Raw genomic sequence first — 21,276 nt, forward strand, 5'->3', positions numbered from 1 at the left:
CTCAGGGCAACTAGCGTCTAGTATAGCATTTCTTTCTAGACAAAACCCACCCCTCAATTCACCGGATTTGAGAAGCTTCTCTCCGATTCAATAGATTGTAGATGTTGTGCTATAGCTTACAAGAGCAACAAATGCCAAGTTTGATTTAGTCTTTTGTGCCTTTAGTGAAGGCTATGCTAAAACGCGGATTTCTAGCGTAATGCTTTTCTTCTCTAGAAACGTACCGAGTCTGTGAGACTACTACCTTGGCTATGGAAGTCCTATGATCAAGTCAGGTGTTGCGTATTCATCTTCTTCTGCTAGGCTATGAAAACTGAAGACGGCGAGTCCTGTAACGAGTCAACCTTCTGCTTATGACTATCGAGCAACTGTCCTGACGAAGTTGTATTTGCATTTACATTCACAAAACCGCCGGGCTAAGGGTAGAGGAGTGGGTATATATAATTGAATAAACCCAACTCAAAATACATCCCAGGTGTAATGGTGTACTGGTCTAGGTTTCTTCAAGAATGAATCGTCGAACTTGTTCGAGGGTATCCTAGCCCATCTTTTTCTTTTTTTGCATTTGCATTTATGCTTGCCGTCCTGGGCTTGCTTATAGCCGAGAGCTTCGTATGAATTTTCTATAACAGGTTTCCATTCAAATTTCACACCAAACGCCGTACGTCTCCTTCGTCAGCAACCATACCTTCCAGCGTTCCTTCTTTTTAAATGCGACTGCCAATAATCACGATCACGATCCCCCTTCACCCGAAGACCTGCCAGCTCATTCGCATCGTCCGAACCCGAGAGCCGACGACTTTCCCCGATTCAGTCAGTACCTTACAACCATTCATGCTAGCTTACTTATAATACAACTTCGCAATTGCAAGAGCAAGGTTTTCATTTGGCTTTTAGTCTCCAATGACAGTAGCGAATCAATAACAGCATCTAAATTCTCCGACCGACTTTTCTCGACAGCAGTGAATATACTTACATCTCTACCTCTCTTACGTCCCACATTGAAAACTGTTGCGATCTAAACAAGTGGAATTTGTATGGTCCTCGAGGTATAATCTAAGCATAGGCTGCCAGGTTAGATTTAAGAGGCTCACAGTCAGTTCCAGCATCGTACCCGTTCAGAAAAGGTACCATTGCTTTTACTCCGTACTTTTGCCTTCTTCCCTTTCTTTTATATCCCGTTCCGCTGCCCAAACCCCCTTGTCATATCTAATCGCCCTTCCTATATACTCCATTTATAACAAACACCGCTTCACTTTTAGCGAACGCCAATTTTCGTTTTTCCGTATATCTACTAGAAGCTCTTCGGCGGTAGTAAGAGGAGTCAAGCAAGTATAGTGGGACAAAATGACCTTATATATATGCCTATGCACTTGCACGTTTCTATGGAAGGTTAGACTAAATCCCGTCATGATAGAATAGAGTAAGTCTATTATATCAATTCATGCTTCATGCTTTGTGTCATTTTCAAGTATTAATCAATTACCGAATGCAATCCCTTTTCGTCGGATAATTTCCACAGAAGCTGTTGGTTTGATGAACGTAATATTTCACTAACAGCCAAAAACTCATTTTCCAACAAGAAGACTTTACTCACATATTAGGTGGGAGTTGGAGTTGTGCTCATTACATAGCCGGGCAATGTCATGTTAGCTTTACGAGTAAATCTCTATCTATTACTGCCTCGCCACAAAGCTTGTTTCCTTCGCAGTTCGGAATTATGTAGAAGAGTATGCATCTATGGCATGACTTGTCTTTTATAGTCTTGCGTTTTGCACAAGGTTCGTGTAGGATTACGGTTTGGATGAGTAAACCGTGTCGGTTTACAGCTTCTTTGTCATTGAGTAAGATGGAATGGATGGTTCTATGGTTGGCAAATGTAGGAGCATTGTAATTGGACTCGAGTTTCCGGGGATCGTTTACTGGGCTGTAAGGCAACGGATGATTGTTTGTAGTATATAGCGCGATGCTTTAAGTGCTGGGGTTTGCTTATAAGACAAGCACTAGATGAAGGCTTTCAGACTATTAAAACCATACTAATAGAAGCGACTTGGAGTGATTGTAGTAAAAGTAAACAGCATGTTTACTATCGATTTCCGAGACAGATTTCCGTCATTACAATATGCAAATACCCAAGTCTCGAATGGGTATATCTTTGGACTCACACCTCAGAGCAAATCAAGCTCTAAGGGACATTATGACTTTTATAACCTACAAGAATCCCAACTCCAAACTCCATCCCAATGCAATCATAGCCCCCTAAAATCCTATGCCTTTTTCCCCTTCGCAGCCTCCTCCCTCATAGCCCCAATCAACCCATCACAAGCATCCATGTCCTCAGCATCGACCTTGCCCACCCAGTCATCGCGCCCCAACTTCCCCAACTCGGCAGTCAACACATCCATCGCCGGCTGATAATTCCTACACGCCGAACTCAGCGCATAAACCGCCTTCCTCCTCACGCTTTCATCCTCCCCCTCATCAACAGCCAGCTTGGCCAGCCCCGGGATGCCACCCATGGCCAGGAGGCGTTCCTGGGATTTAACGTTGTTCTGCACAGCAGTGCCCACACACCACGCAGCCATTTTCCGCATCTCGCTCTCGGCGCTCTCGAGACAGCCCAGCAGTGGTGTCCAGAGCGCAAGGGGGCCGAGGTTATTCGCGTTGTCGAGGTTTTCGATCAGCTGTTCGAAGTTGTCGAATGCGACGAGCTTGTCTTGGAGAGTGAGCTCGGGGTCGGGAGACGTGATGGCGCTCATGGAGGAGATCATTAGGTCTGCGTCCGAGGGGCCGCCGAAGAGCGCGTTCATGGCCTCGGGGTTTATTGTGGATGTTGGAGGTGCGGTGGTGGGGTCTGAGGTGCTGGCGCTGGAATTTTCGACGCTCCATTTTAGGAGCGAGTTCATGCCTGGATCCATGATATTGGTGGTTGTGAGGGTATTGATGTTGGTACGGTGGTGGGGTAGTTTCGAGACGGGATGTGGTGTTTTGTGGTTTCTGGTGGTAGGTTTCGAAGGATTGAAAGTATACGAGGTTTGAATTGAGAGACTTTACTTTATAGGTAGGTGAACTTGTAGATGAAATGTGTTCGGTATTCAAGACGTGAAAATTCGTCGATTTTGTTTTGTATTAGGGAGCTTTCTATAAACTTCTCGTGCTTTCCAGTTTAATTTTCCATGTGTTCTGCAGTAAGTCTCGGAGTAGATTTAGTAATTATATGGACCCCGCATTTGGCTCGTGATCTCAACGTCAAGCTTCATAGTTTTATATTGTGAACTATTGCGAAGTATAAGGCAGTTGCGCTTTGATTTTTTAGCTAGATAGTGGTTTAATGCAATTTTCGTAATAAAAGGGCTACAGAAGTTTCGAGTCTGTGCAAAGAACCTCTGCTGTCACGTGTTAGTTCCCACGTGTTTGACTAACATGTGTAGGACCCATGGTTCTCTCCGTACCTGGGGTCCCGCAGTCTAAAGCTTAATTGAACATCTATTGAACACCCAGGACGGCATCCAGGGCAATATCCAGTTTCATGCTGATTATGCATAAAATGATAAGCAAGTTTCGGAAGTTTTGGTCACAATTTACCCCACCAAGAATGCCCCTCGATAACTGCACGAATCTGCTACCTGAGGTGCCGTAGAGACAGTTGCTGTCTGAACAAACCTAACATGGTCGGTGGCTGGGGATGATGGGATGGGCAAGGCAACATTCTAATATCAGCTCCAAGTGCTGCCCTTGCATACCTACGCAAGCAGTATGTGATTCACAGGGAATTGTGCTTTGGAGGCAACAAAATGCATGGAAATGATGACAAGAGCCTGCTTGGCGCCAGAGGCTGACCATCGGATATAAATAACCGTACTGCCCTTGACGCGCGTCTGGCGGCGACAAGTGACACAACAGGGGGCAACATATAGTTGCCTCATTATAGGCGTCAAATAAAGATTGCTGTGATTTGTTGTTGTCCGGAGCATGCTTCGAGAGTCCGATGTGTTGCGGTGTGAATGGCTTCGTGAGAGAGCTTGTCTGTTTTGGGACTTGTTGAGCTATAGCGGAGGCTGGTGGGGCGTGCCACAACATGGTATGGGATGGGGAAAAGAACAATTTTGCTGCAGTCCAGCCACTACCTCCTGCTCTGATAGAAAGGAGGAAGAGCGTAATAATAGAATAAAAGAGACAGGCCTTGTGGTAACCTTGTACAATTCCGTCCCATTCATCTTCACTCTTGCTCTTCCTTGCCCGAACCCAAATCTGGTGTCCGACCTACTTACATACCTCACACCGGTGCCTAAAGCGGCAGTCCCCCTTTACCTACTGTAGATCTGCGAGAGCTGTTCGCTTCGCCTCCCGCACCGCAGCAGCCATTAACGCAGTCGCGGCCCACAAGAACTTCCATTCGTGACAGCGCCGACCGTCTCTGCCTCTTTCCTCCTTCAACCTCGACTCCTCCTCGAACACTTCTCCGCATTCCCATCATCAAGTCTTTTATCGACCACGAATCTCCTTGTCGTGATCTCCTACACCTTCGTACCCTTTCTCACAGTCTTATCGACGTGAGAGCTGTTCACCGCCATATCCCACACAACCTCGATTTTTAAAGACTTCACGTCGTAATCAGCAGCCATGGAAGGTAAGCACACATGGCCCCCTCTGAATACCGGGCAACACACCTGCAGCGCATCAACATGAGCCATGCGGACACTGGCTAATACTATCTTCCCTCTACAGAAGAAGTCGCAGCCCTCGTCATTGACAATGGGTAAGCTCCCATATTCCCTACGACCAAGCTGGACCTCAGCAGTGGGGCAGCTTTCGGAATTCCGTCTTGATATCTCGCATTTTCAGTGAATACAATATGTCTGGGCTTCGCTGACGAGTCCTGCAGTTCCGGAATGTGCAAGGCCGGTTTCGCTGGTGATGATGCTCCGCGTGCCGTTTTCCGTAAGTCCTCCTTATCTTCATCCTGCTCTTGTAGCAGTCGCATCAGCTCCTGGAAGCCTCAATCTTCAGCAAACGGAAAACTAACAATCAACAGCGTCCATTGTTGGTCGTCCTCGTCACCATGGGTAAGACCGCCCAACCCCGCCACTTTCCCCGCTATCCGTACACGAAGAATATAAAACTGATAAGAATGTAGTATCATGATTGGTATGGGTCAGAAGGACTCATATGTTGGAGATGAGGCACAGTCCAAGCGTGGTATCCTCACCCTGAGATACCCAATTGAGCACGGTGTTGTCACCAACTGGGATGACATGGAGAAGATCTGGCATCACACTTTCTACAATGAGCTTCGTGTGGCTCCAGAAGAGCACCCAGTTCTCCTCACTGAGGCTCCTATCAACCCGAAGTCCAACAGAGAGAAGATGACTCAGATCGTTTTCGAGACATTCAACGCCCCCGCCTTTTACGTCTCCATCCAAGCCGTTCTCTCCCTTTACGCTTCCGGTCGTACCACTGGTATCGTGCTTGATTCCGGTGATGGAGTTACCCACGTCGTCCCAATTTACGAAGGTTTCTCTCTTCCTCACGCCATTGCTCGTGTTGATATGGCTGGTCGTGATTTGACCGACTACCTCATGAAGATCTTGGCTGAACGCGGTTACACTTTCTCCACCACTGCCGAGCGAGAAATCGTCCGTGACATCAAGGAGAAGCTCTGTTACGTTGCTCTTGACTTTGAGCAAGAAATCCAGACTGCCAGCCAGTCTTCCAGCTTGGAGAAGTCATATGAGCTTCCTGATGGACAGGTCATCACTATTGGTAACGAGCGTTTCCGTGCTCCTGAAGCGCTGTTCCAGCCATCTGTCTTGGGTCTTGAGAGCGGTGGTATCCACGTCACAACCTTCAACTCCATCATGAAGTGTGATGTCGATGTCCGTAAGGATCTGTATGGTAACATTGTCATGGTAAGTTTTAGATTCTGGGTTATAAACTGCGGATTGCTAACAACCACATAGTCTGGTGGAACCACCATGTACCCAGGTATCTCCGACCGTATGCAAAAGGAAATCACCGCCCTTGCACCATCATCCATGAAGGTCAAGATCATTGCACCACCCGAGCGAAAGTACTCCGTCTGGATCGGTGGTTCCATTCTCGCATCCCTCTCTACCTTCCAGCAAATGTGGATCTCAAAGCAAGAGTACGACGAGAGTGGACCTTCCATCGTCCACCGCAAGTGCTTCTAAGGTATGCAAATATTTTCTGGGATCTTCAGATGCGCCACTAATCGGATTTACAGCATTTTGCAGACAATTTGTGCGCCCTTCACGAACTTCACGAATATGATCAAGAGGAAAACTCGAGCAATCTATGGAGCCCCCTTGTTTTGCTCTTATACAACGTTGTTACATTCCGAAAAGTGCTGTTGGTAGTGATTGAGCGGTTGGGTGGTCTCAGATAAGGGAATATTGGCATTCTCTTAGCTGGTTGTTTTACTTGCTTTGGAGGAGCGGTCAACATTGTGGTCTACCAAACGAATAAATCATACGAAGGCTTTTTTCTATCTTATGGTTGCGTATTCAACGAAGTGTTTCCACCTTTTCATAAGATCGCGAGGATGGTGTATGGTTTTTCTCTAGAGTCAACAAAAGAATCGTCCACTGATACGCTTTTCTTTTGCTTCTGATTGTGATTGTTTCTTGCAGTAAAAGCCATTAACTCTCTTAAGCCCTTTTTACTAGATTATCAGGTGCCTGGCGCAGAGGTGATGTTAAAGGGGCTTTGAATCTCTTTTTGAACGTACTTAAACAACCAGATCATTGCTGATACCAGCTATATTTGATGTCTTACTTGATTCAGACAACGTTGTTTGTGCAGCCTAAATTGATTTCAGACCAGTGTGTCAAGGAACATGCTGTTCCGTTTTGGAGGGTCACGGTTCAGGCACAAGCATGTACGGTAACGCCTAAGTTAATTCAGCCTTTATGGGAATGAATTCGGCCGGCTGGAAATGTTCAATATAACTGTCATCTGACAAGCGATTTATAGTACCATGCCGTTCCCTGAACGAAGGCATATAAGTTCTTCTCCATTCCAGCTCTCTTATTCTCGTAGCTTCTTGTTCACTGCATTCCTTCCTACCCACGCACACAGCCAACTTCATCATGAAATCTCTTATCTGCTGGAGTAGTCTAGCATTTCTAGCAACTACGAGCATTTCTCTCGCTCTAAAACCCTACCAGATTCGCGGCGTCGAGGATCCCATCTACCACCTATACCTACAGGCCTTGCCATCCTCGCCTAGCACGCCCGTCATGGGTCCCGAAGCGTCGTCGGAGTATTTCAATATTAGCGATACGATACAGAGTACGAATACTAGCATGTTTTTGAATGTTGGGAATGGTGGAGGGGTTAGTTATTTGCCGTTGAGTTTCAATGCGACGGGTGGGGTGGGTCCGTGGGGATTGGAGGGGGATACTATTATTACAACGGTGGGGAGTAGTTATGGGAGACGTGAGTAAATTTCAAATTACTGAGAGAGGCAGAGGGAGAGATGGGGTGCGGTGTTGGTGTTGGTGTTGGTATGCTGAGGGGATGGAGGAGAATATACGCTGACGAAACTGGGAAACAGAGTTGAATTTCTTGGTTTGCCCGAATAGTATGAGCGGGTATTATGACTTGTATTTGCAGACGGGGAGTGATACGCCGAGTGGGGAGACTTGTAGTAATTACCAGACTATACATTTGCCTTGCTTGTGCTGAGAGGGTAGGGGACGAGGTGTTGAAGGTCTGGGAAGTTGCTAGGGGAATGGAGAGGGAGGATTGGATGAATGAATGACTTGTATATAGGGGTTGGAAATGGGGAAACTTGTAAATCTGGATATTGAAATGTGCATAGCGTGGGACTCTACATCTAGTCTTGGGTGAGTGCTTGAAAGCTTTGAGATGGGTGACATCTAAGTAATGTGCCAATAAGACCGGGGAGCCGGCAATTTGAGCGTAAACAGTAGAGATACAGTAAGGGAGCGCCCTCATATCCAAGTGCCTTTAGGGGCAAGGAATAGAACATGTTGAAAGGCCTTGATATGATAGAAAACTCGAAAGTGATCAAATGAAGGTAGAAAACGACGTTAGGGTGAGACGGGAGAATGATGTAGGCTTCTGTTGAGAGTTTGAATCCACAAAGAGAGTAGACCTTCCTAGAAGCTCAGGGTTTGATTGAGAATCAAAAAGTACAGCAAACTAGTAAGCCAAAAGAAAGAATGCGGGACTATAAAAGATAGTAATTATGACAATGTAAAAGTATTGCATGGACTAGGAGTATTGCAGATAGTGAACGGCTGCATGTAATTCTGGAATCCAGACCATCTCTCAGTACTAGCATTATGATCATATCTCATAGAAGCTACTCTGAAGTGGAAATACTATAGAAAAGATGAAATTAACTGGGAGGTCGTTCTCGAGGGGGGGAGCGGAACGCGCCTCTCGGGAGCAGCCGAGTCCACTGCGGATCATCAGAAACGTCTCGGATACTACATTTCCACAACCCCACGAAACCAAGTCGACGACACCTGCGAATGGCCTTGCCATACAGACCAAATTCACGCGATCGCGATTAATAGCAAATGGCCCGCAACAGATATGGGAACCTGGGCGATGATCCCTATGGTAGCAGCAACGGAGGAGGATACGGAGCTTCGCCCACGCTCGACGGAGACGATTATGATCCATATGGCAATGATTATGGCGAGAGGTACGGGACTCCACCAACTCCGGTAGTTGCTCCTCCAGCAGCAAGATCTGCTGCGTACTCCCGTCCCAAGGTCGCGCCCGAGAGCAGCGGAGAAAAACAGATAGCCGATGTTCTCGAACATATCAAGGAGGAATGGCCGGCTATGTGCAAGAACGACTCGGTGCCGGTTCAAATAGCACTTCAGTTGCTGGATACGAGCTCTGTTGGGCGGGCACACGAATACCAGAACTTTGAGAGTACACACAAGTATCTGCAGGATTCGCTCAAGGCCATTGTACACGAACATCATCAGGGTTTCAACAGTTCAATTGGTACATTTCACAAGATCCAGTCCAGCATACAAACATCTCAGAAGAGGGTACGGCAGTTGAAGGAGTCTCTCAGCACATCCAAATCGAGTCTTGCAACTACAGACCCGGAGCTGCGAAAATTGGCGACTGCGTCGGGGAAATACGACGAATTGCTACATACGCTTTCGGAAGTTGAGGATCTGGGCTTGGTACCGGATCAGTTGGAGGCACGGATTTCAGAAAAGAGGTTTCTGACTGCCGTGGACATATTGCAGACCGCATTACGGCGAATACGGGTACCGGCGCTGGATGAAATCGGGGCTTTGAGTGATCTGAGGAGTTACTTGGCGAACCAGGAGTCTGCTTTGACAGACATTCTGATTGAGGAGCTCCATGATCATTTATATCTAAAGTCACCTTATTGCCAAGAACGATGGCAGACGCTTGCGAAAGGTCAGGGTGGCATTGGCGAAAATAAGCTGGACCCAGCATCTTCGATAAAGCCCTTCTTCGAGGTTTTAGATGTGATGGACTTATCTCAACCAATGGTGGAGGATCCCTCAAGAAATCCAGAAGCCGACACATTTTACTACATTGAGCTACTGGTAGAATCACTTAATAAGCTCGGTGCTCTCGAATCAGCTGTAAGTACCATCAAACAACGACTTCCCGTGGAGCTTTTCGGGATCGTGAACGAGACAAATAGCGAAGTTGATCAGAAGCATCCGAGCTCGTTACGTGGAGGCATTTCGAAACAGTCGGGGAACCAGGCATTTGGCACTCGGGAGAATTCTATCCGTACTGATGTTATATATGATCTCCTGTGGACTTTATACGCCAAATTTGAGTCCATAGCCGAAAGTTACCGCGTGTTCCACGATGTTGTCAATGCCATTACAAAGCGAGAAGGCATAGAGAATTCATCAACGCTTCTTGGGGGTTTCAGAGAGCTGTGGAATTTGTACCAGAACGAAATCAAATCGTTACTGCACAACTATGTAACGACTGATGCAGACCTTTACCAGTTCGACTCGTCTCCGAAACTGGGATCTTCAAGACAAGACTTAAAGCGAGAACACCTCTTTCAGTTTTCAGATGCAGACTCCAAGTCTGTTCAAATGACCACCGAGTATCAAGACTTGGAAGGGATCATTCGAGCTGCAGTTCCTGGACTGATGTCTGGCTCTCGCAAGGGCACGGATGGGAAGAAGCTACCTACCAACAGGACTGATAGCATGATTGGTCGAAGCGGATCAACGCGGGCGACCAGCGCCTATGACAACAAGACCGGCGGGCTTGGAGCCCATAAGTCCTTGGTGGAGCCAAGTGTTTTCAACATGAGCTTGTTGCTACCTCCAACCTTGAGTTTCCTCCAGAGACTTAAGATCATTGTGCCTCCAGGATCGGATCTCGTTACGAGTACTCTGACATCTTTCCTGGACAATTTCTTAGTCAATGTATTCCTTCCCCAGCTAGACGAGACTCTGGGCAAACTCAGTGATTCGGTCTTTGAGCAATCCGATTCTTTCCAAGAAGATTCACAGTGGGCAAATATTGCTCGGAGACCAATCTTCAAAGGAACAGCTGCATTCTTTGCCCTAATAACAGAATTCTGCAGGATGCTGGATACGATTCCTCACGACCAAGCGCTCAGCCAGCTCATCATTACACAAATGCTGAGATACTACGATCGGTGCTATGACTGGTTCAGATCCCTGGTTTCGCGCGTTAGGGATTCGGACGGCACCACCCTAAAGCTCTCTGCTTTACTTGCTACTGAACAGGGCGATATTCACGAGACAATGGAGAAAATCTGGGCGTCACAAGTGGAGGATCGACCACTTCTTGAAAAGGAGACGGGCTTGTTAATCACGCAGACCAACCAAACTCCCCTGCGATTGGACGATACAATCACAGACCGAGATACCATATCATCGTTATGTGTTCTTTACACTAGCATGAAGTGGCTCGCAATCAAAATCGGCCAGCTTCGTCATATTACAAAAAACGCTGCCGACTCGTCCCGTACAGCGCAAAAGCCCATGGGCAGGCGGTGGACGCTATTTAATGAGTTTGAGGTGTCGAGGTTGCAAGATGAACAGAATCCGGTGTACCTGCCTATGACTCAGGAGACTGTCAGGTAAGTCGCCACATCCTTATATCAGGTTACACCGCTAATGAATCTCAGTGCATTTGATTCCATTGTGTCATCTTACCAAGAGCTTGCTGGCACGGTTCTCTTGACATTGCATATGGAAGTTCGATGCCAGATAATACTTTCACTTTCAATTGCCCTCGCCCCAGATTCAACACCATATCTCCTCGAACAGGCCGCCAACGATCCCGATCCGAAGATCCTGAGCCTCAACGCCGATCTTGTTTCTTACGACGAGACTGTTGTGCGCTTCCTTCGCGACAAAGAGATATCGTTCATCCGCACAGGTCTAGGACTTCTCATCGACAGCTTCCTCGTCACCAACGCTGGCCAGGTGAAAGCCATGAATATAAATGGCAGTGGCAGGATGCAACTTAACATCCTAGTCCTGCAGCAGAACCTCAAAAACATCGAGGCGGATGTCAATCTCGACCGGGCGGCCAGATTCTTCGACCTCTTCAATGAGGGACCTGATGCTGTAATCCGACACGCCAAAGAGGGCAACGGTAGCAATGGTGGCAAGGAGCAGTTCAGCTACGATGAGTTGAAGACGCTAGTGGAGCTGTGCTATTCGGAACAGGCGTCGAGTCCAGAGAGGGGCATCATCACGTTGGCGAAAAGGGGTCTAGGGGATCATCTGCTGCAGCTGAGCGAGTTTATGTGGCAGAGCTAACAATGGAAGATTTACTTTTGTCATTGCTGGCAGGTGTATTTGTATTGGCATTGGCATTGGCATTGGCATTGGCGCGGAGTCTGGAGTACCTCTGTATCTGTAGTTGTGGTAAACCAATAGTTGTATAGTATGGTCTGGTATGCCATGATTGGATCTGAATCGACGAGTTAGAACCTCTCCGTTGGGTTGCACATGTCGGTACGATACTGCAGGTGCAGACGCCGGTGATGTTGTGGAATAAATCTACTAGTAAAGGCATAATAAAAGCACATACAAGTAAGAGAGGATTGCTCGAGTACGGTGCTCGGTATCCCCGCCGCCGCGCCCCGCCCCGCCGCAACATGACAAGCTTTGGCTTGAACCTTAAGGTAAGCAAGATGCGGAATGCTTACCTACCGAGCCTACTTCAGGGGTCAACTTCAAGTCGCACAAATAAGATGAGAGAGTGCCAAGAGTCCAGGTTGTTCTCCTTTTTAATCTTCCTATCCGATGTTATCCTATCCTATCATGTGAAGTTGAGGCGCACGGGGATTGGATAGTCTTCATCTGAAACACGTCTTGCTGTAGTACAGTAGTGACAGTGAGTCCTGAGGAGAAATTAAAAATTTCTCAGGGAAGGGGACGGGACCTAGGGTAGCATGGAATGGAATGGAATGGGAATGGAAGGAGCCGCGCAACGTAGTCACCACATGTCTGAGTCGTGTATTTATCTGTATATAGGTGCGAGTATAAGGTATGTGTCTAGGTAAATATATGTAAATAAGGAAGGTTGAGTTTGAAGATACGGCATTGTACGGTATTATAGCTACGTAAGGTATTATTGCAGGTGGTAATATTGCAGGTGGTATTGTTGCAGGTGTAGAACAGGCGGTGACGTACTGGATCCCTGCCCTCTTTCTCTCCTGAACAGTTGAAAAAGCAAGTTCAAGACTAGAAGCGACACCGACATCATTTTCTGGGTAGATTGCATTGCACTGCACTACGGAGTATACGGCATTACACGTGTGGAGATTCGCGGATTGAGCCTATTGGTAGTATCACCGCTTCCTTCCCACACTTGAAGCCACAAGCCCACCTCCAACGTCTGTCTCTTGTCTCTACAAAGTACGGAGTACGGATCCTCGAGTAAATTCCAAAATAGATTCATGAATTTATGTTATCAGTCAGCCCCCTCACTTAAGCTTGCTTACCCACCTCACCCACGGATATCCCTCTCCTACTGTAATCATTATATCAAAGCCGACGCCGTATCATTAATTGTTCGGGACGATACCTGCGCACCCCCCTTTGGTCAATCCAGGTACAGGTACAGGTACAGAGCAGAGAAACTAGCAGCCGGCCTGGCAAGAGGAACCGCGAACCGGTATTTCTACGGTCACCCAATCAGGCCTAACTCCTAATTTAATCAACCCGCCCGCCTCCTCAAGAACAGCCATCCATCGGCTTTAATCCGACACAACGCGCATTCAACAACGACATTCTTTTGCCAGAATCAACATCCCCATCGCCGACAAACACTTCATATACACTTCGCCAACACGGCTAGATCTACCCAACCAACCCAACTCATAGTGTCTGCAATCACTGCACAATCGCCAGACATGGCGTCGTAAGCACCCCCTTTCTCTCATGAGGATCCAGGCCTTGTTTGCCGCCTGTATGAAAGCCAACAAACACCAACTGACAATCATGCTGCTGCAGGTTCGGCTCTGCTTTCAAAACCTTCTGGCACACCATGACCAGCTACGACCGACGTGCGTCATCTACTTGTCCCTCCTCCCCTGGAACATCGCGACTCTAACATAGTAAACAGATTCCTCCTACGACTCCCCCTATCGAACAGGCGAACATCAACCCCTCGGCCAAAGCCGACATGCACCCTTGACCTCAGTCGCAACAGCGGCATCAGAATCTCGCGGAGACGTCGATTCTCCCTATTTCGAGGATGATATAAACAGACATTCCACCTCAGCTTTGAACGGCAACGCTTACCCAAATTCCCCACTCCCTCATAGCCCAGGACCACGATCCCCTTACTCACCGGGTATGAGATCGGAAAATCTGAAGCGGTCAAACACAAATGAGAATTTCGAGAATGTCACACCTGGCGAGATTCAATTACAAGCCTTTCAAGAAGGGCTTCCTCCACCCCCTCCCGCGAACCATTCCTGGAAGCGAATTGATCGGTGGGCAGAGGAGAACTACGAGGAGCTGTTTGATAATTTGGGCGAGGGCTGCACGACCAACGATCTGAATGAGTTGGAGCATATACTGGACTGCTCTCTTCCCATGGAAGTGCGCGAGTCATTGCAAGTTCATGATGGGCAAGAACGTGGTGGTCTTCCTACTGGTATCATCTTCAGTAGCATGCTACTGGACTGTGAGGAGATTGTACAGGAGTGGGAGAATTGGAAGAAGGTCAACCAGGAATATCTTAAGGAACCGGTCAATTTCAAGCCTGCGACCCCGTTGAAGGCGTTTGGAGGATCGTCATCTGCTTCTTCGTCGAAAACTCCTGCTCATCCACAAGGTCCAAATCTTCATTGGAGACAGGAACTGCTTGCCCGTCAAGATTCTCAGCCTTCAAATGCCATCCAAAAGGTATATGCTCACCCAGCTTGGATTCCGTTGGTTCGAGATTGGGGTGGAAATAACTTGGCCGTTGATTTGGCACCAGGCCCAGCTGGAAAATGGGGTCAGGTCATTCTGTTTGGTCGGGACTACGATTGCAAATATGTGGTTGCGCGATCCTGGTCTGCATTTTTGGCTACCGTTGCAGATGATCTTAACAGCGGGAAATGGTTCGTGGACGAGGAAACGCATGAGCTCAAATTGAGAGAGTTCAAGAATACTAAAGTCGAGCCTGGATACTTGGATATCTTGAGGTGGAGAATGGATCAAAAATATGGCCGAAAGAACAACAACAAACGCCGATCGCAAGGCCCTCCAAATGGTCAAGCAAATGGATCCCCTGGGGCCTCGCCTTACGCCAGTCCAACAGCTGAGACCGGAGAGCCTCGAGGACGTTCAATGCAACGCTTCAGTGGCGCCTCGCCAGTTGCAAGTCCCGCGAGACCTAATTATGGAAAATCGAGTCCGCTAGCCCGAGTCACCGAAGAGAGCTCTGGTGCCATCAAAGTTCACACCAACGGAATTCCAGTCGAGAAGCTCGTCGAAGTTGAGACTCCCAGACCCAGCGAGGACGAAGTCAAGAAAAATAAGACTCTGGAGTCACTACTCGAGCCCGTTGCCCTCGACGATAACAAGGAGAACTCGGGCGACGGGGACTCGAATTCCAAGCCTCAGGGCCTCGGATTAGTAAACGGTAGCGCGGCGAAGAAAGCTACGGTCGAGGACGATAACACGATGAAAACGATCGAAATCTAATCCAAGTACAAGGATTCGCGCCACAAATATACATGGAAAGAAACGAAAGGCGTTTTCGGAGTTTTCCTTATTCAGCAAAGAGAGAAAACCCCCCGATTTTACATTTGTCATTAATGAAATGGCTTGATCTGGTGCATTGGAGCGGATATCATTTATCCTCATACGAACGAAAATGGAACGGAATAAGCAAAGGCGGGACTCCTTCATTCGGAGTAATTGGAATGTTTCTTTCTTCCTTTTCTCCCCAGGAATCAGAATCCGCGTATATGAATATGCATTGGAGGTTTAGGTCCTCTCCTTACTATTCATTCATTCTCTTGTTCTTTCGAAGCCGGGACTTCGTGATCAAAATGCATTTGATTCGGCATGCTGCTTGTCTGTACAATTAGATGGGGGGTTTGGTCGGGAGCTTGTTTTTCGTGATTTACTTTTTTTATTTCTTTTGCTGTTGAGGGAGGGGATGCTCTGCTCTTTTTTTGTACATTGATGAGAATGAAAGTGCTAGTGGATGAGCGAGCGGGAGAAAGAGATGCATTTTATGCTAGTGGGCACAGCGAGACGCGTATACATTGAATAGGAGAGCGATGGTGAAGGTGGAATGGGCTGTAGTAATGAGCGGAGGTGCTACACCAATACAATACATGGTATAAATCATCAATTAATCTTTTCCCTGCTGTGTGTGAGTTATTATGTGAGGGTCTTACTAATTTCGACCTATTATGATCACGACTTCGTTTGTGACTACGGCTTTTTATAGAAAACAAGAAGGTGTACTCGATAAACTGCAAGGAGTAAAGAAGAACGTAAGGTTTGTGTTGGGTTGGGGACATGCACGTGATATCAAACTCTTAGCGTGGGCTCGCGGCTCTGTCCTGTCAATCAGTCAGCCGCGCAAGCAATCAAGCTGGCAACGAACTCGAAGTCCCAAGCTCACGATAACAGCGCAACGCAGCGCCTACGAACGAACAGTAACGAACTACGAATTACCGAATTACCTAAACCGATTTCATTTTTTGACGAAAATATTACGAAGAGAGAAAGGAAAGGGATACGCAAAGACAGATAAGGTGTCGTCACGATCATGTCGGAAGAGCGACTTTGGAAGTTCAAAAAGCCGGAATGGATGAATAGTGCTGTGGCGAGGAGTGCGGGGGTTTATGCGGCTGGTGCTTTGGTTTGTTGCCCTCTCTCTTGTCATCTCTTCTGTGGTGGGTATGAGGAGCTCTTGGGGTTTGAGTTGCGTGGTTGAGGTGGAGGTGGAGTTTGCGATGGGGGTTGATGTTCCACCAGCCTTCCCACTCCAGCGTACTTGCTGATATGATATGATATACTATGGATGCGCAATGCTGATATGCTACACAGTTCTCACTATCCTTCTTCCTCCTCCTCGACGCCGCCGTCTTCTCGCACTCGAAACTCAATGGCAGCGATCCGCCTATCCACATAGCGTTTATCGACTGGCTGCCGCTCATATTCTCATCCCTCGGCATGCTGATCATTAATTCTATCGAGAAAACCCGTCTCTCCGCTGATTCCTTCAGCTACAGCGGAAGCGGGGTTGCGTGGAAGGCGCGCGTCGTGTTGTTTTTGGGCTTTGCGAGTCTGGCGGGCGGCATGGCGGGTGGGGTTACGGTACTGGTGTTGAAGTATGTTGTGCCTGGAGTGGTGTGGCCGGGGTTGTGGATGGGTGTTGCGAATGTGCTTGCGAACGGAGGGGTTATGATGAGGTGAGTTTCTTGTGGAGGGGCAGGCTTGGTGGTGTTGAGGGGATACTTACTGACTGATATTCAGCTCCGTTGTGCTATGGGTTAGCCAGAATATGGAGGATGAGTATTCTTATAACTTGGCTCTGTGAGTTGGAGCTGGGTTGGAAAGCTTTGGGTATATTTGGAAGGGAGAAGGGAAGAATGCAGATGGGAGAAGGGAATGCTGGCTTTGCATGGGATAGGGGTATCGATATGGATATGAGCAGCACTGGCGGAATGGCATCTTTTGTAGTATAACATTGGGTCTGTATACGGGAGCGAATCAAGCGTTATTTCAAGAGATCTAAGTACATAGTAGTATTTCAGTGAAACACTACCTCCAGGCCCGAGGTATCAAATGCGTGATTACTACAACACGAAAACGCAGAGAGTTGAAAGTCTATCCTACGGAGAGAGCTTGCTTCATATTCATATGAGCTATAATGTTGAACTCAAAAGGCATTTCTAGGCTATCTGAGGACACTTTTCTCCGAACCTCCGAGGACCTTAAAAGATTCGCGTCACCAAGAGAGACCGACGCGCAACATTTATTTCTGCCAGCCTCAAAAACACCACAATACATTATTCCCTCTTAATCCATTTACAGTCCTTCCTTTGAATCCATGGCCCCGAGAACACAGCCCGCCGTATTTCTACAATAATATTTTTTTTTTTTCCACGCCTTGCAACCGCAGGGCTATCCATTTTTTTAATCCAAAGACACAATGGTCCAAGCCAAAGTCCCCAAAGCCGCACCAGGCAATTACAATTCCATAGCAGCGCAATACGCGCGCGCGAAAGCTATAAAAGACGCGGAGGAGGTGGCGAAGCTAGCAAAGAAAGCGCCAAAGGAGAAGACGCCTGCAGATGATCTGGATGAGTGGAAGAAGGGACGGTTTGTGAGGGAGTGGTGGTGGGTTGCGGGGGCTTTTATGTGGTTCCTGTGCGTACAATATATACTTCTCTGCTAAAGCGAATTGTGCTGATAGTAATACAGATTCATACATGGCAGTGGTCTCTACTTCTTCACGCGGGGCTTCCTCCTCACCCGCCTCGTGCTCGAGGAAAAGTCCTCTTGTTCCGAACCCCCAATCGCACTCTCCTCCTCCTTCAAAGGTGCAGGCACTATCGAAGGCGGCTGCTGGCATCCTAAGACCTTTGATAAAGCAGTGGTGGTGATCATCGATGCGCTGCGCTATGATTTCACTATCCCCTCCAACGATACGGAAGCTTTCCATAACGCTTTACCATTCCTATACGAGACGGCTATCTCGCAGCCTCAAAATGCCTTCTTGCTTCCATTTATCGCGGATCCGCCTACTACAACTTTGCAGAGACTGAAGGGCTTGACTACTGGCACTTTGCCTACATTCATTGATGCTGGATCCAACTTCGCAGGTACAGCGATTGAGGAGGACAATCTGCTTATGCAGATGAAAGATGTAGGCAAGAGGATTGTACATCTGGGAGACGATACGTGGACAGCTCTCTTCCCGGGGTATTTCGAAGCGAATATAAGCCGCGCATATGACAGTCTCAATGTATATGATCTACACACCCTTGATAACGGCGTGGTGGAACATATTATGCCCCTACTATCTCCAGAGAGAAAAGGCGAGTGGGATGTAATGTTTGCGCATTTCCTAGGGGTGGATCATGCAGGGCATCGTTATGGGCCTAATCACCCTGCTATGACGACCAAGCTGCAGCAGATGGATGGCGTCTTGAGAGATTTGGTGGCTACACTAGATGATAACACCCTGCTCGCTGTGATGGGTGATCATGGGATGGATGGGAAGGGAGATCATGGTGGAGAGAGCGATGATGAGATTCAGGCCGCGTTGTGGATGTACTCGAAAAGAGGCATCTTTGGACGTACAGACCCTGCATATATCACTCCTCCTGCTACAGCGAAGATCAGGCCTGTGAACCAGATCGATCTGGTTCCTACCCTGGCTTTACTGCTTGGACTACCCATTCCGTTCAATAATTTGGGGAAGCCAATCGAGGAGGCTTTTGCGGGGAAGAAGGGAAATGTGTGGGGAAACCTTGCGGCTATTGCAAGGATGACTGCTGCAGGTATCAAGAGATATCAGGCTGCTTACTATGTTGCTCGTGGTCTAGATGAGAGCACCATTGAAGGTTCGCCTCACGCACTCTGGGCTACAGCTGAGAAAGCCGTTGCTGGAAATGGGAAAGACAAGATGTGGAAAGAAGGATATGCTGCATTCTCTGCCTTTCAAGAAGAGACATTGAGAATATGCCGAGAATTGTGGGCTCGTTTTGACGTCCCGAAAATGATGTTGGGAGTTGGTATTTTAGCAGCGAGTGTCGTTGCTTTGGTCCTTTTCGCAAATTGGAATGCAGAAGATGAAGCAGCTGTTGATGATCCAGAGTTGGATATAGCGGAGAGCAAACTGGAACTCGAGAGTTTCTCCAAGGGCACTCTCACATCGGAGGATGAAACCTCAGCGAAGTCTTTCATCCGAGGAGCGTTGATCGGTATGATGCTTGGGGCTGCTTCCTCGCCTACTATTTGGATCGCCAGTGGAGGAGCAGACACATTCGTCGATTTCGGTCTCGCAGTTGGATCAATCTCTGGAATCGTAGGTGTTTTCTACCAGGAGCTGAGACGGAGGATGGAGTTCAGCAACCCCTTTCCCAGAACATTATGGGGCTGGCTCGCTGTTATTTTCACAATCACCCAATCTATTGGATTTGCCTCGAATTCATATACCATCTGGGAAGACTCTATCTTACTATTCTTCATTTCGACATTTGGAGTAGCTACAGCGACATCTTCATTACGACTGGAAAAGAATTCCGAGAGAGCATTGGGAGTCTACCACTCGTTGTGTTTCATTGCTCTGGGATGGATAGCCTCGTTCTCTAAACTCTGTCGAGAAGAGCAAATGCCATATTGCCGCTCAACATACTATGCTTCAGCAACATCCTCAACCTCGGCTCCATGGCAGCTTCTCATCCCTTTTCTACTAGCAGCCCTCTTGCCATCTATCATCAAGTCCTACTACGCGAGCAGCCGATCATACGAGGGCTTCGCACCCGTCTGGATCGGATGGGCATTCCGCTCCGGCCTCGTCCTCAGCGCCGTCTTCTGGACTCTCGACGCAGCCGACGATGGCGAGTGGCTCCCAACCCTACCTACAGGACTCCTGAAAAACATCCGCATCCCCATCGCCCAAACCGTTTTCGCAGTATCAATCGTAGTAGGCACCATAGCATTCAACTACGCCCCGCCCTGCATCTCAGTCCGCACATCCGCAACCCAAGCCCCAACGGCAAAAGTAACCAGCCCTAACGCAACCGTAACTATCCTCGGCTTCGCAAACACCCACGGCACCCGTTACTTCCTCCTCCTAACCAACATCCTCCTCGCCGTGCTCATGGTACAGAAACCCATGGGTGCCGGCGCCATCGCACTCATGGCCTGGCAAATCCTCTCTCTGCTCGAAATCATTGATCTCAACTCCCTTGCCTCGTCGCCTATTGGCCCTGTAATCCTAGCACTACTAGGTTCCTTCCACTTCTTCAAAACAGGCCACCAGACTACGCTCTCAAGCATTCAATGGGAATCAGCATTCATTCCTCTACATACCATCCGCTACCCCTACTCCCCCTTGCTCGTGGCGCTCAATTCCTTCGGCGCGCAGATCCTAGCCGCGGCCGCAGTGCCGCTCATCGTGCTGTGGAAGCAAAAGCCTAAGAAGAAAGGCATTCTCCGCAGTGTGATCAGTGCACTGGCGTGGCATATTGCTTACTACGCGGTCATCAGTCTCGCGACGACTATGTGGGCGGGACATCTGCGGAGGCATTTGATGCTGTATCGGATTTTCTGCCCCAAGTTCATGACAGCTGCTGTGGTGATGCTTGTTGTGGATGTAGTGGGGATAGTGGTGGCGCTTGTGGGGGTTCGGTGTAATAGTATGGCTATAGGAGAGGTTTTCGGCTGGGGGTGAGAACGTTGGATGAAGAAAAGAAGGGGTTTGTATATAGTGTGTGTGTGTATGTAAATACAGTAGATGGTTGTTGTGGAATTTATGTTACATAATTGCATAGCTTGGTCATGTCATGTATTGTATTGTAAATGAATAGGAATAGGAATAGGAATGAGAAGGATAACACATTTCATTCTCCCCACTCCCAGGACTATGCTGCTCACCCCCCTCGCACGCCGTAAAAACCGCAAATCCTACCTACCGCCTGAGGTACGAGATCCGGAGCACTTATCGCCGTATTATCTATCTATTCATGTACCAGTAGTCCGTCCATCTCTTGGTCTATAGCCCCCTAGATAAACTCAAACATGC

At 48.0% G+C, this 21,276-nt stretch overlaps 7 protein-coding genes across 7 annotated transcripts; 6 read left to right on the forward strand and 1 right to left on the reverse strand.

Moving 5' to 3' along the window:
- Positions 1–2,267: 2,267 nt before the first annotated feature.
- On the reverse strand, positions 2,268–2,918 carry FES1 (Hsp70 nucleotide exchange factor; the record flags this gene model as incomplete). The annotated part of the gene is made up of 1 exon (XM_031148940.1): positions 2,268–2,918. The coding sequence occupies one exon, from the start codon at positions 2,916–2,918 to the stop codon at positions 2,268–2,270; it is 651 nt and encodes a 216-aa protein (XP_031004891.1).
- Positions 2,919–4,623: 1,705 nt separating this feature from the next.
- On the forward strand, positions 4,624–6,191 carry actA (actin; the record flags this gene model as incomplete). The annotated part of the gene is made up of 6 exons (XM_031148941.1): positions 4,624–4,630; positions 4,729–4,759; positions 4,886–4,941; positions 5,036–5,066; positions 5,138–5,909; positions 5,961–6,191. 6 exons carry the CDS (start codon positions 4,624–4,626, stop codon positions 6,189–6,191), a joined length of 1,128 nt encoding a protein of 375 aa, XP_031004890.1.
- Positions 6,192–7,109: 918 nt separating this feature from the next.
- LHYA1_G003976 (uncharacterized protein) lies at positions 7,110–7,582 on the forward strand (the record flags this gene model as incomplete). Its single annotated transcript, XM_031148942.1, has 2 exons — positions 7,110–7,458; positions 7,491–7,582. 2 exons carry the CDS (start codon positions 7,110–7,112, stop codon positions 7,580–7,582), a joined length of 441 nt encoding a protein of 146 aa, XP_031004893.1.
- Positions 7,583–8,567: 985 nt separating this feature from the next.
- Positions 8,568–11,816, forward strand: sec8 (putative exocyst complex component; the record flags this gene model as incomplete). The annotated part of the gene is made up of 2 exons (XM_031148943.1): positions 8,568–11,128; positions 11,177–11,816. Coding segments are annotated over 2 exons (3,201 nt in total), but the record flags the coding sequence as incomplete, so codon positions are not given.
- A 1,702-nt stretch (positions 11,817–13,518) lies between these two features.
- cot-2 (Glucan synthesis regulatory protein) lies at positions 13,519–15,203 on the forward strand (the record flags this gene model as incomplete). The annotated part of the gene is made up of 2 exons (XM_031148944.1): positions 13,519–13,570; positions 13,630–15,203. Coding segments are annotated over 2 exons (1,626 nt in total), but the record flags the coding sequence as incomplete, so codon positions are not given.
- A 1,081-nt stretch (positions 15,204–16,284) lies between these two features.
- On the forward strand, positions 16,285–17,058 carry VPS68 (Vacuolar protein sorting-associated protein; the record flags this gene model as incomplete). The annotated part of the gene is made up of 3 exons (XM_031148945.1): positions 16,285–16,377; positions 16,566–16,930; positions 16,995–17,058. 3 exons carry the CDS (start codon positions 16,285–16,287, stop codon positions 17,056–17,058), a joined length of 522 nt encoding a protein of 173 aa, XP_031004898.1.
- Positions 17,059–17,673: 615 nt separating this feature from the next.
- GPI13 (GPI ethanolamine phosphate transferase) lies at positions 17,674–20,925 on the forward strand (the record flags this gene model as incomplete). Its single annotated transcript, XM_031148946.1, has 2 exons — positions 17,674–17,891; positions 17,946–20,925. 2 exons carry the CDS (start codon positions 17,674–17,676, stop codon positions 20,923–20,925), a joined length of 3,198 nt encoding a protein of 1,065 aa, XP_031004912.1.
- Between the last annotated feature and the right edge of the window lie 351 nt (positions 20,926–21,276).

This window comes from Lachnellula hyalina (assembly GCF_007821495.1).
Source record: "Lachnellula hyalina strain CBS 185.66 chromosome Unknown contig00077, whole genome shotgun sequence".
Classification (NCBI taxonomy): Eukaryota; Fungi; Ascomycota; class Leotiomycetes; order Helotiales; family Lachnaceae; genus Lachnellula; species Lachnellula hyalina.